Source organism: Lipophrys pholis (genome assembly GCF_963383615.2).
Source record: "Lipophrys pholis genome assembly, chromosome: 5".
Taxonomy (NCBI): domain Eukaryota; kingdom Metazoa; phylum Chordata; class Actinopteri; order Blenniiformes; family Blenniidae; genus Lipophrys; species Lipophrys pholis.
The window spans coordinates 13312250-13328208 of record NC_137628.1 but is presented as its reverse complement, the minus strand read 5'-3'; the positions used below and the strand labels follow the sequence as shown (position 1 = coordinate 13328208).

Sequence of the window (15959 nt, the reverse complement as noted above, 5' to 3'; positions counted from 1 at the left end):
ACAAAATGCTTCATCCTCCAAAACATGATTACCCGATAGTTCTAGGACTGAATAGAAAAGATTTGAGGCTTTATGAAGCGAGAGCCTGTCAAAATCTGCTCCCGGCAGCAGAAACGCTGACAATGGGACTCGCAGAAACTCGTTCCTGCTTCAGAAGTCACCAGAAACCTGTCGATCACACACTGATTCATCTAATGGGACGATTGATTTGACAACAGAGCTTAATAAGAGGTCAACTCCCGAGACGTCCCACCTCTCAGACCAATGTTGGACTTTGGGTTGGACGTGGATCTCACCCACAGAGATCTATTGTCGAGATGCTACTAAAGTTCAAACTTCCACTTTAAAAAAAAAAATGCATCTTTAATTTGAAGAAATTGTGTCGGTTGCAGTTGGCTGCTGTATGTGAGATGTGAGAATCATTCAATAGTCTCTTCCAAAGTGCACTTTGTCAGCATTTCTTAAAAGAACAACGCAAGATTTAACTAAGAATGCTAGATCGATGAAATCAGTCCGAACAAAACGGGGGAAACAACAAATATTTGTCGAGTTTCCTTAGCAGAGGAAGAGATGTTTTTGTCCACTTGCCACTAAATAAGGTTTGTCTTCAGCCATGAAACAGATTTATTTGTCAAAATAATAGAAACGCTTATACACTTTCTTATCGAGTTTATTGTTGATGATTGTTCCAAATTTATCCAAGAATGTCTTATTCATGTTCTCCTTTACCTTTATTTTCATCCACTTCTGCTACCCATCACCACATTTCACCTTTCCTACCCTTTCCGTGGACTTTTCCTACTCCCACGTCCTCCGAACAGCAAGGAGCAGCAGAAAAACCACATCAAGGGCAACAAGTCAGTGTGGGAGCAGCGGACGAGCGAGATCCGCCGGCAGAACCTGATGACGAGCCGCGAGGCGCTCTACAACGAGCTGGAGCAGGATGACTGGAAGGTGGGAGGAGAGGGAGAAGAGGTGAGTAGTCCGTCCGTCCCCCCCCCCCCCGTTTAAGAAAGAAACACATATACACATAACTACACAACTTAAAGGGATATTACCACCCAGTGATGGTTATAGAACTTTTCGATGACGCCCCTGAATTCACAACGGACGTAGGTACAGCATTGATGGAGGAGCATGTCTGCAGAAACCAGTTGTAATATTAAAATCTCAAGGTGTTCGTGAAATAAGCCCAACTTCTTTGATGAACCAACTGCCAATGTCTCCCTTCAGAGCCAGATGTGACCTGAATGCATCACCCAGATCCACAGCTGTGGAGATGCATGACAATATAAAGTTGCATCAAAGTCTCAGAGGGGAAGTAAACAAAACGTAGTAACCAGACTTAAAATACATGTGCAAATGGGATGGGAAGTTTTTTTTTTAGGTCAAAATAACATTGTGGTGGTTTGAAATGTTGTTTTTCATGCAAGATGTTTTAAACGACACTTCAAGTGAAAATACATCATGTTTGCGTTTTCATTTCAAACTTTTAAAAAAAAAACGATGTCCTTTTACACATAAACGGCAGAAACATTAAAACTGATGTAGTTAGTATGCCAGGTCATTAGTCGGTGTCGTTGGTTCTTCTTGTAATGAAACTACACACACATGCGCACAGACAACAATTTGCTATAAACATCAGCAGTGGTGAGTACACAACACTTAACTATTTAACTACTACATCCCAGAAGAATATGGACTCAACGACATGACTCTCTCGAGGCAAACGTTGTTTTTACTGTCAATCTACATGTGCAGACGAATTATTTACTTAGCTGTGGCGCACATGTGCACTGGCAGTGTTTTCGGCGTTAACATGGAGACAGAGCCCAAGCAATTTCACAAATTTTGTGTTTTCTCTCGAAATGTTGTCGTGTAAATGAGGCCTCAAACATCACGCGATTCTCAAACTTGTCACTCTCTGGCTCTTTGGTGACTGTCTGTTTTAAACAAGATCTTGTTGCTTCGATCTCTTTAGGTCTCCTCCCTTAAAATTGAACCCCAATGACCAAAAGACACCTCGCTCCTCCACCTATGATGACGCTTGTGACGGAAAAACCTGGTTAAACCCAAACTTTTAGGTGGAAGATACATCAGTGCTCAAGTGAGCGATTGACTCCCTGTTTTAAGTGTTTTCTCTTTTCTTCTCTTCAGGTAAGTAGTTCTTTGCCACATACCTTTGGCCATGTTCCGGCTGGATTCTCTCGTCTCCGTCAGAAATGTTATTGTCCTATTGTAACTGTAACAGTCCTCCGCATCATTCCGTTCACATTTTGACGTCATGAGTCCACGATGGCACCTATTTCTGACCATGACTGGAGAATCCAGTCGAAACATGTAAAAAGGTATGTTGTAAAAACCTAGTAGCCCGACGAGAAGAAAAGACAAAATACTTCTGCTCAAATAAAAGGCACGATGACCTTCATTGAATGACTCTCTGTTTTGTACAGGTGGAGATCTTAAGCAGCAGTTCTGAGCCTTTGACTACATTTTAGACATTTGGGATGAGGGTCCACCACCTTTCTTCAAGGAATTGTGGGGGTACTTCAAGAAAAACAATGGTTTAGAACCTGTATTCCTCAGTTTGAAAATACTGACCATCTACTTAAATTATTCTCAGAGATTGATGAGCTCAACAAGATTCCCCAGGCTGTTGTTGAGTTCCTCTTCAGTGACAAAACATTTGTGCTCCTCTATAGATCTGCACTGGCGTCAATGCAAGGGGCTGACCTGCTTTTTATCCGCTTAGCATTCTGGGTCACACTGTACTTCTTAGATGCTTTAATTCCAGGGTGTAATATCCCTTTAAGCTTGAGAAAGAGTTTTTATTATTGCGCTATGTGCTGCTATATGGGACGGCTTGAAGCTGCGTGCTTGGGAGCCATGCATTATTAAAGTGGGGCATGCAGAGAAACCCAGAGCCGTACCCGACCAAGAGGCAGCGCACTCAAAAGTGGAGCAGGGCGAAGTGCAATGTAGCAATGCATTTAAACAACAACAAAAAAAAAAAAAGAAGAAGATAAGATGATCAGGAGTTGACTGGATCCGACTGGGCAAACTGCTGCTGCTCCGGCATGATGCTTTCAGACAGTTTGCCCAACTGTGTGTATCTGCGGCTCGAGGGAGGGAAGGGGCTTAGGTTGTTGGTTTATAGCGAGTGAGCTACGGCAGTTTTAGCTCAACTCAGGATGACACCTCATTTGCTTTGTAAGTTTTCTTTATTACTTGTAGCTTTTTTTCTTATTGGCTTTTTGTTTCTTCAAAATCCTTTTTGGTTTTTTTTAGCTTTTTTTTTTTTAAATCCACATTTTCATCCATTAACAAATGTAATTTAAACAAAGCTCTTAGACCAGACCATCATTGCTGCAAATGATAGACTCTTACCAAGAAATGGTTGGAAATGATTTGCATTTCTATTTTACAACAAAAAAAAAAAACATGGACAAATGTATTTTGCATATATTGAAGTTTTATATGGGATCGTTTTCTTATTCCATCAGCGTTAATATTTAGCTGGTCCTTTTTACAGTTATTACAGCTTCCACCCTTGTGGAAGGCCTTTCTTAATAGTTTTCTATTGAAGGTTTGCTCATTTATTTCTATGTATAATGCCATGTATCAGGTAAGGCCCATAAGAAGCCAGATTTTGCTGTTGTGCTTTACACCATTTCACATCTGCTCGTGGTTTGGTGAGTCAAGGCTCGTCTGCAGTTACTCATAAAAAAAAAAAAATACCGCCATGAAGCTCAAAATGACGAACCACAAGACGTTTTCCTCCTTCAACACACCTGACTCCATCAGCAAGCATCTACAAAGCCCCAATAATTAGTTGCTCCTTGCAGTTGGGTGTTTTGCAGCGTTGACTGTCCTGAAATGTCCAGGATTGGACACCCCTGGTTTACACCATCTCACACTTGGCAGCTCAGTTGCTGCATTTCTTAGACGCCTCCACCTTGCGATGGTGACTGTTGATGGTGGAGTTTTTAGGAAGGAAGAAAACTGATGAAGCCGATTTTTGCAAAGGCGGTGCTATTTTTTAGTATTTCACTCAAGCAAACTGCATCTTTCATTGATTAGAAAAAAAAATCCATTTCTCCAATTTGTTACTACTAGAATGAAAAGCCCCAATGCTTGTGTCTATGGAGTGCATTTTATTACCAATGGTGGACATGAAAGGTACAAAATTGACCTGCTTCTCAAAATCATGATGTCAATGAAAATTCACTGTTCCTTGATCAAATATCATTAAGTTCACGTTTAAATGATTAGATATTGGTTTGAATTGTACTTTTATTACATTTTATTCAGAATCGCAGGGAAGAAAAAAAGACCACATCTATATTTTCTAAATATAACATCATGCCTATGAATCATGGATTCTGTTTTTCGGGAAGTGGAAGAGTTGAGGAAAACACGTGAAATGTCTCAAATAGCTCTGACAAGCAAATTTGGTGCAACTCATCACAACAATATATGTGCAACTTCATAGAAATGTTATATCTTGATTAGTCAAGATTATTCATTAGCTCTGCAACAATACCTTTCGAGCTCCCAAAAAAAAAGAAACGCCTAAATTTGAGTAACAGTGGTTATTCTAAAATCCTTTTTGGCCTTGTGACAATATTATTTGTCATTTATTAGAGTGTTTTTAGGGCCTCTTTGTTGTTATCGTGCAAATATTTCCGGTTCAGTTTTCCCAAATGGTAACTTTCCACTTACTACCTCAGGGTTTGTCCCTAACTCCATGAAGGTACAATCATTCAAAACATTCCCAACTTTTACATGGAGGATATGAAGTTTGTAGATGGACTATAGATACCTGATTGTAATTGTAGACCTGAAGCAAAGCTCCATTGATTTTGGGATAGTAGCACAGGTTTCATGGTTTATCCCAGCGGTAAGCAGGGGCGTTTTTGATGTTTCTAAGTTTGAGGCATCTCACACTCATTTTATCTGCCACCCTATTACCAACTCAGGTGTCCTTCCCAAAGAAAGGACGAGGTGACACGAAAACCCACTTGGACCGCCCGCTGGTGGTGAACCCGCAGGACAACCGCAACAACAACACCAACAAGACCCAACCCGGCGAGCTCCCCCTGGACCAGGTGTACCGGCGCCAGGACGTTGACCACTGCCGCCATCACCACCGCCACCACCAGAAAGCCGTGGCGGCGGACGGGAGGGAGTTGAGGCAGCTGGCTGAGACCCGCATGGAGCACGGCTTCAGCTGCACCTCCCTGGGCAACGTGGAGGCCAGCGCCGATGGCCAGCAGGGGGAGGAGCGGCACAGCCACCGGCACAGCCACCGGGGCCACCGGCACAGAAACAGGGAGGGAAGGGAGGCGCGCAGCGTTTCCCCCCACTGCAGTGAGGCCGGGGAGGGGAACAACGAGCACCGGAGGACCAGGCAGCACCGCCGGGCAGCCAGGGAGGGGGAGGAGGGCAGACGGCACCGCTCCAGGGGGACGGAGGCAGAAGGCGAGAAGGGCGAGGACGGAGAGGGACGAAAAGCGAGACGGCATCGCCATAGCAACCAGGAGAGGAGCAGAGGACATCGAACCAGAAAGTGAGTGAAGGAAGGGTCAATTTTCTTGACTCTCAAATTACAACCTGACGAGCATTAATAGCGACTGTAGTTTATCTTTGTCTACAACACCAGGAAGCCACCTGTCAATAACTTTTTTAGTTAATGACTACTGTGTGGCTTCCTTGTCGATCAGAACCAAGTGAAAACTGCTCCACTTCCTTTTGTTTCCTCGCTCAGGGAATACCACAGCACCGGCCCCAGCCTCTCCACCACACGGCCCATCCAGCAATACAACGAGGACCTGGACAACTTCCGCAACAACAGCAAGCTGGCCAACGCCCACGAGCACCCATACGACCTCCCACCGGACCATCCCGACCATGTCAACAACCTGCTGAACTGCCGCGACGCCGACACACACACCCTGCTCCACAGCATGGACAGTCTGATCCTGACCAGCATGGCCAAGCCCGACTACACCACCATAGAAATGCCCCCCGTCTACCCTTACCCTTCAACCAACGCCATCTTACAAGGTAGACTTCTCACTTCCTCTGCCATGTGTGAAAGATGCAAATGTAATTTGAAGCCAGAAATTGCAGTACAAATAGATTGCTCTCATCTGCATCTGCATCTGCATCAGTCCGTTACTGATATAGGATACTAGTGTATAATACTGAGGAATATACAACTGAACGACATCTTCCCGATGAAGAATGCATTACCTTTGCCAATGTAAAAGTAATTAAATCCCACTTGTGACAGTTTGTGCTCTGATATAAATGTTTCGCCTCTGCTCTTGCAGTCGGCGCACGCTTCATGTGTTTACGGTCTCGCTCTGGTGATGCTGACCTCTTTTTGTCTGTCAGTCTGTTGATTGTTCTCCCTCTTTGTTTTTCTTCCTCTGTTTTGCTCAGTGAACAAGAACGCCAACACCGACCAGAAGAAGAGCGAGGAAAAGAAGGAGGAGGATGACGAGGGCGGAGATGAAGACGGGCCTAAGCCCATGCCTCCCTACAGCTCCTGCTTCATTATGTCTACCACCAACCCGTGAGTCCTCACCCATTCCAGAATGAGTCGGTTTCTACTCACAGGAAAATGCCCACTGTCAATGTGTGTCCTCGTCTGTGTGTTCGCACCAGGTTTCGGAAGTGCTGTCACTACATCCTGACTCTGAAGTACTTTGAGTTCAGCATCCTGTCCGTCATCGCCATGAGCAGCATCGCCCTCGCTGCAGAGGACCCCGTCTGGCCTGACTCACCACAAAACAACGTGAGACATCACATACCATCCACATCTGGACACAAATGAGTCTCCAATTGTGTTTTGATCTATATTAAACGAGTTCAGATTTTTTGGAATGATGTATGATGGTGTATTATGTTCACAAGAAAGTTAAATCAAAGTTTCTGTAATGATAGTCAAAATATCAAAATCCAGTTAACAAAATTCAGGATATTTTGAGAATTCAATTTCAGAAACAATAATGTTGTAATAGTGGTTGTGGAATGCCTTTGGCGCCGTCAGGTTGGGTCGGACAAGGACTCGTGGGATTCCATTTCCCAGGACTCCTGTCCAGCTGGTTCATGCCGTCATATTTTGCCAGCTTGACGGCTGCTTTGGTCGCCTGTTGCAGCCCGACATCAGTGACCTGCAAGGTTCCAGTGGGTTTTTGGCCGTCTCTGGACGGCGCGCCTCGCAGGTTCACTGGAACCATCTGGGACCTCTTCTTCCTCCATCCGTTCTTGTTCTCTAGCGATCCGTCCGCCCGCTGGCACCAATGTAGAACTGACAAGACGTGTAAGAAATGAACGCCTGTGACTGAGCTGGAGAACTTTATCTACTTTATCTCACATCACACAGGTGTGATCAGCTGACACTCCCTTCTCACTCATGATGTTATAACAGGGATAATATAACCTGCTCTAACCAAGGTAAACACGTCACAGGTTGACCAAATAATAACAGAAACACAAAAGCTACAACTATATTCACAATTAGCCCAAAGAAGAAGTCCTTGGAAATGCAATCGCATAAGTCACTGTGCTATTCCACCTCACAGGGCCACCGGCATCCCACAGCCGCCACTGCAACGTTTAGCAGCTGAATAGATTTAATAAATAAACATATTAGTGCAAATAATATGTAATTGATTAGGGAATCCTGAACTTTGCCTGAATGCTTTAAGTTTTAACATTTTAGCCATAAAAAATTCTTGATTCTTACAAAACAGAAAAAAAAGAATGCCTAAACAGTGAATAATTCTGAATAAATAGTTTAAAAATGAGTGTAATTTATCAATAATTTCTCAACTTAATTTAAAAATTTCGACTTTTTTTCCTTCTTTTCTTTGGAGGCATTTAAATTACATTTCATTTAAAGTTACAGCTAACCTGCATTTACAATTTTTTTTCTGTATCGTAATTTCCGCACTGTAAGACCACTACTTTTTTCACATTCTTTGAACCCTGCGGCTTAAACAATGACTCGACTAATTTATAGATTTTTACGGGTTAACGAGCTTCATGCCACCAATACATGGGTGATGTGTTCAGGTGCATCACGTAACTCCGACCTTTCTTTTTTTTTTGACTTTTTGAATTTGGTGGGTGCTGCTTATATCCAGGTGCACTCGATAGTCCGGAAATTAAATGTATTCACTAAAATGTTTCTTTTTGACCTTGTATTATCAAACTTTAGATTATTCATGACTTTTTGACTTTTTCAGTGACATTGATCAACTTACATTTTCATCTTCCAACATTTATGCTTCACAATGTGAAGTTTGTCCTCAAAATGCAACATTTACAAAGATCAACATGGACGTTTATTGTGATTTGCTCACCTTACTGTGCACCTTATGTCAATACACCATCAAACTATCAGGAGCTAATCTTACAGTGCATGTGTTCGCTCAGCTTAGTTATCATTAACAATGAATGTTGAGGATTTATTTACGCTTTGACCTCTTACGTGCTTAAACTTTCTTTTTTTTCCAACTCCAAGCCAGCTGCAAAACACTTAGCAATGACAGTCACTGCAATCAATGTTTTTTCTGGACTGTTATGTTAACTGAAGTTCATTCAGCATTTGATAAATTTTTTTACTCGATATCTGATGACTGCCTTCACTTTTTGTTAATTTCTCTCTTCCTGCACATTTCTGCCTCTCTTTCATCATCGGATGTGATAATTATATCTGACGGTGTTTGTGTTGCTCTGCAGGTGCTGCGTTATTTTGACTACGTTTTCACAGGCGTCTTCACATTTGAAATGTTGATCAAGGTAACAAAGTATCATCATGTTGGTATCGAGTGTACGTCTACGCTTTTTGTTTGAGTATTTCTTGTCTGTTGATTTATGTTCATGGAGAGTTTTGTTGATGGGTTTCAGTGTGTGTGCGTCCATGAGTGTAAGTTGCACCGCGCCTCTCCTGTGTGGTACTGAGCTCGCTCCATGTCTTCCAGATGGTGGTGCTGGGCTTGTTTCTCCACCAGGGCTCCTACTTCCGCGACTTGTGGAACATTCTGGACTTTATAGTGGTTAGTGGTGCTCTGGTGGCCTTCGCCTTCACGTAAGTGCCCCTCCTCGCCCCTCCTCTCTTTCTCTCCACCCTCCTTCACCATCATCTCCACCACACGGCACACACGCATCCCACCACCCACAGAAAGACCCTCGTCGCTCAGCCTTGTACGTCCGACAAACCAGGCAGTGCTGAGCTCTCCTCTCTATCTGTCCCTTTGTCTCAGCCTGCCGCTCTTCAGAAACACTCACTTCCTCCTCTATCCTCCTCTCACTCTGTCCTCATTAATCTTCCAAGATTTCTTTTCTTCTACAGCTCTACACTTCTCATCTTTCTAATATACCTAGTCCCTTCTCCCCCAAATTCTCCTGTGTCTTCTCTTTAAACTTGTTTCCATTTCCAGCCTCTGCTTGTTCTGTGCTCTCATTATACACTCTGGTCATTGTCTGTTTTTATACCCACCTCCCTTTCGGCCCCATTTTCATCTCCGTTCCTTCATTGGCCACCATCACATCAGAAATCACATACCACCAGCAGGTCTTTCTCTACTTTTCACCACCACTGCCATGCCAACACTCAACACCCAAACCTTCGTCAGATAATCTGTCATCGTTTCCTTGCCTGAAGGCTCCTCTCCATCTCTTACCCACACTCTAAAAACAAACATGTTGAATTGTTGGGGGGCCTCGTACAATACCCTGTGGACCCATTACTTCCAGGAACGTCCATCCCGTGACACATTTTGAGGATCCAAAGTTTGTTTTTAGAGTGTAGTTATACATTCTCCTCCCACCATCAACAAACCTCCAACCTTACTTGACTCATACGCTTGAACACTTTTCTCTAACACCATCCGCCCCCCACCCCTTCCTTAACTACCTGATCTAATAATCTATAAAACACCACCTGCTCCTTTACCAACATTCTCTCCTCCCAATCTTCCTTGCTCCTGTTCCCTTGTCTCCCTCTATTTACCAATCCATGCCGATCTGATATTTCTACCAACCAGGCCGGCGTGAGTCATCCCTTCCTCTTTTCTTGCATTTAAATCTCTGACTTTGACCAACCAAACTCTCGCTTACCGACACACACTCACCCAGGTCCTCCACAGCCTTAGGCCCTCTTGATGCCTTCTCCTCCTTCTGGATCCCCTTCGACTCCCTCTCATAACAGCTCCTCTTCCTCCCTGTAGCCGTCATCCTCTCCACCATCTTGCTCCTAACATACAGCAAAGAGAGAAACCAAAAGTCAAAGGAGTTACACTACGATAGAAAAAGATCATCAACGATCGCTGAAGTCAGAAAAGAAAATCATCGTCTGGGGACGAGTTTGGACGAAGATAGTTTGGATCTGTATAAAGTACCTGATTGAATCTTTTTTTCTTTTTTTGAAGACTGAAACTCTCTTCGAGTTGTTTCTCATTACTCTAAATAGCTGGCCGTCATGATAGCCTCCTTTCAGCACTGAAGCTGCCGACATGCAGCGTTGCATGCTTGTATTTTGACACCAGCCTCATCATCTTGCTGGCTGCTGCTATGCCTGGAGCAGATATGAGAAAGTCAAGTGATTTTGACCAACTGTGCAAATCGCTCAACAAGTTTTCTCAACAAACCTCATTATTGAGCTATTTGGCTATCGTTGATACTATCTCTCTATATTTGACTTAAAACAACAGAAAAATAGTCTTAGTCATTAACGGAAAATAAGAAATTGGCTTGTAGAGTCTTGTTTATCCCTGTCTTGTATTCCCATGCTGTATGTTAAGAACGGATGTCACTCTTTCTCTGCAACTATCACTGTTAGCAGAGTATAACCCCCCCCCCCCCCTCCCCCCTCCCCACAGTCTACATCTGACCCCCTCTTTACTCAGAAGTCCACCCAACACACCTTTCAACCTCTCCCACTCCAACAACCATTAAAGAAAACATCGTCTCTTCTGCCCAACCACACCTCCACCTCTTCATTCTCCCCCACCCCATCCTCCCGGTTGGAGGTCCCGATCGGTCTATCCGTGGGGGTGAGGGCGCCCCAGACACCTTTAACCCTTTAAGTGCCCAGGCTCTCCGTCCATCCTGCCACAGCGGAGGAAACACCTTTGGGACTGGTCATCCGAACCCCCCTCCCCTCTCAACTTACTCGTCTCTTTTACCACACAAACACAAACACACACACTCTGACCATGTTTATGAACCCGGAGGCACAGGTATTTAACTCTCCTTCCTCTGCACGAACCCGGGGAAAACAGGGAGGGGGACAGAGGGAGGCATGCTGGGGCAGGGCGTGGCGGCTGGAATGATTAGGCGAAGGTAGCATACAGATAATACATTTGAATTAAATATGTACGATAGATGCACCTGAGAGGGTTGACTGAATGTTTGTGAGTGTACAGGGTTTAGAGAAGAGCTTGTTAGTGCATCTTCCTTAGCTCTGTAGATCTGTAGATGCATAGTGCATGTCTGCCTCTGTGGCTGCATGATGATCCTGAACATTTTATAGACGGCATCACTCAGAACTACATTACAGGTGTTTCATGTCAAAGACTCAACTCTTTTTAGTGAATCACCGCCTATAGAAGCAGTGCCTCTGCATGAACGGAAACATGTGAATGGTACGAATGGTACTGTGAGGTGCAGATTGGCTTCAGGTCTCATGGCCTGGTGTCAGGATGTGAAAACTCTGAGGAACTTTATTGAAAAGAGGGGAAAAAAACGTATTTATGTTTTTAATATCCTAATATTAGTCCTGGTGTTTTTTTGTTGTGTTGCACCGAATGACACTAAACTGTATGAATTTGTTAAAAAAAAAAAGTGACAATTCTAATAGAAATGATATGACTGCGAACAATTATTTGCCACCTATGCAATTTTACATATTCGCTAAACCAGGGGTGTCAAACATAAGGTCTGTGGGCCAAAACCGGCCCACAAGAGTCTCCAGTCTGCCCCACCAAACAACCAATCATATGATAAAGATTTCAAAGAAAACATACATTTTTGAGAAAATACATTTGAATAGCGGACAGAACACGACACTGAAACCTGAGCTAAACTGATAGCATTAGCATTAGCCTCAAAGCCATGCTGTCAGGGTGTTTATAAAAATACCCATAATGCAACAGCTATAAGACATTTTTTTTTTTTTACATTTCACTGTATTTTGCACCAGAAGTTTTCATTCAAATTGGCATTAAGTTTAGATTGTAGTCGTTTACATCGTAATTGTTTGGTTTTATGGGCGTATAAGACATTTTCATCACCTCGTCTCTGCCACAACAAAAAAAAATAAAAAATTTAAGTTTAAATTTGAAGGTTATTATGGCACTATTTTACCAGTCCGGCCCACTCAAGATGACAGTGGGCTGTATGTGGCCCCTGAACTGAACCGTAGTGGTAGTGCAAAATGGCCATTGTGTTCAAATAAATGTATGCTATTCAAACAAAAATCTGTCCACCGTGTAAGAAACTAAGCGTCTTCATCAATTTTCTCATTAAGAACTGTGAATACTTACAACTTGGCTCATTGCTGTTATGAATATAGCTCCTTCAGTGGAATAGAAAACTGATAGTCAAGATTCAAAATTTAAGACAGCCATTAAATGACAAATACACTGTTTCTGTGTGACAGCAAACCTCTCCGAAACCTTGAAGAAATCTGAAACCTTGATTATAGTTGGTCACTGTCAGAGTCTACAACACAACACTCAACTCCAGCTTTCCCATGGATGCACAGAAGAAAAGGAACATAACGATTACACAACCTAAGTGCAGCATGAGCACATTTTGCTGCAATCCCTCATGGAAATGTGCAGATTCATATAAGACACAAGACAAACCAAGGGAAATGTGGTTGCTCACTGTCAAAATAGATTGGAGGCTGACAGTTTGTGGATTGGTAATCAAACGGGTTGAGGAAGATGCACAAACAAGAGTTTGACAGCCCAGGACACCAGAGAGTGGTGCCATGAATTTGGGGTCATAAGTTACTTTGGGATAAGCTTCACAATTTTGCGTGAAGTTCAAAAACATTACGCCAGTGTTACATATCTGATTAATGTTAAAACCAGCCTCATGATGGAAGACATAAAAGAGCAAATTCAACACCCTTTCCATTGTGAGCAGAACAATATGGACCAGATTTTGGAAAAGCAGCAGAAGCACACACAGACACCCAAACACACTCACCTTCACACCAATTCTTTATCAGCAATTAACTGAAGCACATGATTTTGCTCTGTGGTCGGAAAACCGGAGTACCCAACGGTAACTTACACATTCCACACATCAAATCCTTTCACCTGTCAGCGGGAGTTATGATTGATAGATATATGTTAAAAGAATGTTCCACCAAAGTGACTTATCACTGCCAATGCAACAAGAAGGACGTACCAAGTTAAGTGAAGCGAACTGTTTGTGAGGTTAGACACAAGAAGCTGAAATCACTCCACTGCTGCACCCTCCACAGCATGACTCGCCGTGGCATAGCAGAATGCCTCCTGCCCTCCATTACTGGTTGTTCTGGTCCCTCTGCTTCTCACCTTCTTTAATGGCTCTGTACTCTCCATTCTTCACCTCTTTAATCACTCTTTCCAGTCTCTTTTTAGGACGCTCTCACACCACATTTCCTCCCCAACTCGGACTCTTTCCTCCACCACTTTCTCTTCGCAGTCTTTTTCCCTTTTCCCGATCTCTTCTTCGCTGTCTCCATCCGCATCAGGGCTGAGCTACACTGTACAGTCTTGCTTTAAGGGGCGAAGGCTTCACACACACACACACACACACACAGTTTTTGTGATTATTCACCTTGACGCATGACGTTGTTTAAACGCAGGTACAGCACAGAACCATTGTACCGAGGATTCTTTCTTAGCATGGTCGCAGTACAATGGATTCCGACTTTTAATGGGTTTTCAGACACAACTGTTGCGCTTCTGGCACCTTTCATTCTCAATTAGATGCTGAATGGTAGTATCGTGACTGAGAACTGCATGCAGTCGCAGTACTCTGTGAGAATGCCTCTTACTTTTTATTGACGGTGTGCGTGTATGGGACAATACACACAAATCCTGGTTTCTTGAGTCTCCGCTGATGCCGGATGTCCTGAGTTGCGTGCCCATGCACTCTGACATGTCAAGAAAACCTGGAACCGGCCACCTGTAGGGACTTTTTCTTCTACCCCCACCCTCCCTCTATGCAGATGTGCATGCAAAAGAGCTTTGATTTAAAAAAAAAAAAAAAAAAAGATCCCTACCAGATGATTGCAGATTTAATGAGAGCAATTTCTGCTGTAGGCCTGGTCTAATTGATCATTATGTTGTGATAAGATAAGAATCGGTGTAAATGGATGCAGCGGTTGAGTTTCCTCCTCCAACCGTGAAGGTAATTCTTCATAGAGCTGGTAGCGCAGCAGGCCTCAGCAAAAGGCAGCCAGGAGGTAAGAAAGCCTCGTGCATCTCAAGATCAGCCAGGGCCCGGATCCACTGAAGCGCTCCAAATAAACTGCAGATCGCAGTAAGATAACAGAGTAAAGCAAGGTACATGTTTGAGTACTGTGACAGAAGAATGCGCCATTGAAAATATGTTACAGATATTCATAATTGTCAACCTCTTTGATTAGCATTGTTTGCCATAATAATATATAGTATTTTTTCACCGCCAATATTTTTAAATCGAACATAGCTGTTTTAAAATTTACCAAAGGCGCAAATGTTTTTTAAATTTACATCTTGGGCCAATCTGTGTAAAATTACTCCCACGAATCATCTTGAATTTCCTACGTATTTATTACAAACACTGTCATACCACAACAATTAGTGTACAAGTTAGCTTATATCTTCTGTTTTTGACACATAAAGACTAAAAAGGGTTATTTTGTCTGCAGAAAGAAACTGTTGTTAACTATTGATTCTTGATGCTCAAAATATGAAATGATCAGACTTGTGTGTCTGTTACTTATAAAACATGCAAAACTAAGGCTTGCCATAGTTCGATGATGAAGTAAAATACTGTATGTAATAAATTAACCATCTGTATCGTCACACCAAACCACATGTTCTGTAGTTTTTTTCAATATGGTACTTTATTTGTACCCATTTACATAGAAATTACCACAAGTTATGAGACGTCAAATGTCATTTTATTTAGAAATTATGTATATTTAACCTTTTTATTCTTATCCTGTTGCTTGCATACCGCTCATATTAAGATGTCTTGGACCATTTATGATGCCGAGAAGGCAGCAGTAGGGTTATGGAATACAGACACTACAAACATTAGTCCTTATATATCTTACTTTTTCAGTACAAAAAAATTTATGAATATGATTAACACATTTGTGACATGAGCATCTTAATACAGAAACAATCACAAGATCTTGGAAAAAATGGCAGTATTTAAATAGAATAGTAAGTAAAATGAAATTCAATTGAAACATGAAAGGTGTACTTGTCATATGACGTTTGAAACAGAAACATGACAAAGAATCCAATTCAATTTGTAAATACACACATTAGGTCTTAGCTGTGTTGTCTGTTCTTAGCCTAAATTGTCACGCAATCAAAAGATTTGGAGAATTAATGTTAGAACAAACCACTGATGTCAGCAAATGTGTTGGTGTGACAGAAAATAGTGATACTTTAATTAATTCTTTTTCGAGGTGATCTCTGTGGGAATAGATTTCTGTTGGTCCAATAAACAACAATAAATAAGCTCGTCTTCAGTTGTTTCATCGGGAACTTACTGTCAAAATATCAGTTACAGTTGTCCTGACGGTCGAGTCGACAACTCTTTAGAGAAGTGGTCATTATTGTGATTGGCCTTTTTCCCGAAGCCCAGAGCATTTCTAAGAATCACGTCCTTTATTGGAGTAGTGGCGTGTTAAGACATTTCCAAACGTTTAGATCCTTTAGACA

General features: G+C 42.5%; 1 protein-coding gene across 1 annotated transcript in view; it reads left to right on the top strand.

Moving 5' to 3' along the window:
• Window positions 1–15959, top strand: part of cacna1ab (calcium channel, voltage-dependent, P/Q type, alpha 1A subunit, b) — a 107428-nt gene that overhangs the window by 34690 nt on the left and 56779 nt on the right. Inside the window, exons 18-24 of the mRNA XM_080464247.1 lie at window positions 822–975; window positions 4980–5569; window positions 5768–6066; window positions 6448–6580; window positions 6673–6802; window positions 8755–8814; window positions 8997–9103. Coding sequence (XP_080320373.1) covers window positions 822–975; window positions 4980–5569; window positions 5768–6066; window positions 6448–6580; window positions 6673–6802; window positions 8755–8814; window positions 8997–9103 — 1473 coding nt within the window. The remainder of the gene's footprint in view (window positions 1–821; window positions 976–4979; window positions 5570–5767; window positions 6067–6447; window positions 6581–6672; window positions 6803–8754; window positions 8815–8996; window positions 9104–15959) is intronic.